We start from the raw sequence: 2,376 nt of genomic DNA, 5'->3' as shown, positions 1-2,376 counted from the left end.
TTGACTTTTTAAAATTCTTTTTATTTTAAAATCTGTTCCATTCTCTTCTCGACATTGTTTTTCTTCACTTCGAATATTATTGACAATTTTACAAAGCAACACAAGCAGCAGTTTTTTGTTTGTTGGCCTCAAACAAGAAAACGAGAATAAACCTCAAACAACAACATTGAAAAAATATACAATATATATATATAGTATCTTGGGGCGTCTGATTTACCCCTTATGTCATCCCTGCCCTAGCTCCCTTCTCATTTCTCTGCATTCCTGCTGCATAGGATGCCAACCAAGGTCATCCTAGCCTGGTGGGATGGGAATTGGAGGTCCTTCTGCTAGAGAAGGAGGTCAGAAGTGCCTCACTTGAGTTTCAGCAAGACGAGAGGAGCCTAGGAAGAAAGATGATCCTTTCCTCGGACATTGCTCTTGAAAAGAAGGCCGGGACAGGAGGTGGAAGCGGATCTGTGGTGCAGCAGGCCAAAGCAACCACCTCGGGAAGCAAATTGCTGGGCAGCAGGATTGGAGAGAAACCTGAGCCATGGGATGTAATCCATACATAACTCCCTCATCAATTTGTTTGGCTTGCACTGGAGAACTGCCGGCAGATTATGTCCTGTATTTTACTTGGGGCAGGGAGGATGCCAATTAGATTTTCTGCCTCATGCTTCAAAATGTTGTACTTCCAGTGTGCAAACAGAGGAGGTTTGGAGAAAATTGAAGGGGCAGGACAAGAGAGTAGGAAGAGTAAGACGAGAAAGACGGTAAGGGGTTAGGTTTGTCCCCCGCCCCCCTCAAATACTAAACAACATCAGAACCTCCCTTTGTTGGCATTCCACTTCCTCTCCCCCCACCCACCCTCCACTGCATGCCTCTAGTAGCAGCAAGGGGCATCATGCTTGCCCACAATGCGCTGGCTCTCAGCAGCATCACTGCCAGGGCTGTCTGGTGAGTCAGAGCCACTGCTGTCCTCCTCTTCAGCTGCCTCTCTGGCCTTAGACTCTGTGCTTTCTGCTGCCCTCTCCTGGCAGTTCTGATACGACTATGGAAGAGATAGAAGAGACAGGCATAGAGTGACCCTCGGCTCTCCATCACTGCTCCAAAAGGCCCCGTCCCACCATGAGCCCTCCACTTCTTCCTCCACTCACCTCCATGGGGTTGACGATGATGGTGAGAGCAGAGTCGTCCCAGAACATCTCACTCTCCTTGGCATGGGACCCTCCCTGGCTCCCGGCAGATTCGCTTGTACACTCCCGCTCGCCCCCTCGCCTGTGCAAGGAGTGGATGCGTAGGATGCCCAGGATGACCATCAGGGCCAGGAAGCTGACACACACCACAATGATCACAGTAGCAGCACTGGGGACCACTGCAGGGAAGAGAAGCACAAGCTCTGTCTAGTGGCTTCTGAGGCTGCTCACAACCTGAAGATCTGGAATGTGGCTTTGGTGGGGTAGACCTTTCATCACAGACGCTGTGCATAAAATGTTTGATGGGAGGGTCTCAGCTCCTATTCTAAAATAACCATTCCAGGTTGTAAAGCCAGTAGCCATAGGTGTCCCTTGTTTGAAAAGGAGCAAACAACTTCATGGAAAGCAGCTATTTCAGTTGTTTCATCCTGACATTTATCAAAACAACAAATGTCCCTTTATCAAAATCAATCTGAAACAAAACACCATATCTGATTGTCACATCTAGGACTGTTCCTAAGGTTTTATTGCCCTGCCTGCATAGAATCATAGAATCGTAGAGTTGGAAGAGACAGGGTTGGTGCTCATCTCCATTTCTGAGCTGAAGAGCCGGCGTTGTCTGTAGACACCTCCAAGGTCATGTGGCAGCATGACTGCATGGAACCCTGTTACCTTCCTGCAGGAGCAGTACCTATTGATCTACTCATATTTGCATGTTTCCGAACTGCTAGGTTGGCAGAAGCTGGGGTTAACATCGGGAGCTCACCCTGCTCCCTGGATTCGAACCTGCAACCTTTCGATCAGCAAGTTCAGCAACTCAGCGGTTAAACCCACTGCGCCACTGGGGGCTCTGCATGCCAAAATAAAGATCATAGAATCATAGAATAGTAGAGTTGGAAGAGACCTCATGGGCCATCCAGTCCAACCCCCTGCCAAGAAACAGGAAATTGCATTTAAAGCACCCTCGACATATGGCCATCCAGCCTCTGCTTAAAAGCCTCCAAAGAAGGAGCCTTCACCACAGTCTGGGGAGAGAGTTCCACTGCCAAACAGCCCTCACAGTGAGGAAGTTCTTCCTGATGTTCAGGTGGAATCTCCTTTCCTGTAGTTTGAAGCTATTGTTCCGTGTCCTAGTCTGCAGGGCAGCAGAAAACAAGCTTGCTCCCTCCTCCCTATGACTTCCCCTCACATATATGTA

At 48.7% G+C, this 2,376-nt stretch overlaps 1 protein-coding gene across 1 annotated transcript in view; it reads right to left on the bottom strand.

The window, feature by feature from the left end:
• The window catches only part of clstn3 (calsyntenin 3), a 46,805-nt gene continuing 44,429 nt past the window's right edge, over positions 1 to 2,376 (bottom strand). The window contains exons 17-18 of the mRNA XM_062971799.1: positions 1,140 to 1,357; positions 1 to 1,033 (exon numbers count right to left, since the gene is read on the bottom strand). Of these exons, the coding sequence (XP_062827869.1) occupies positions 866 to 1,033; positions 1,140 to 1,357 (386 nt within the window). The 3' untranslated portion in view covers positions 1 to 865. The remainder of the gene's footprint in view (positions 1,034 to 1,139; positions 1,358 to 2,376) is intronic.

The sequence above is a fragment of the Anolis carolinensis genome, chromosome 2 (genome assembly GCF_035594765.1).
Source record: "Anolis carolinensis isolate JA03-04 chromosome 2, rAnoCar3.1.pri, whole genome shotgun sequence".
NCBI classification, from domain to species: domain Eukaryota; kingdom Metazoa; phylum Chordata; class Lepidosauria; order Squamata; family Dactyloidae; genus Anolis; species Anolis carolinensis.
Note: the sequence above shows the minus strand (reverse complement) of the source record. Positions and strands in the feature narration are given on the sequence as shown.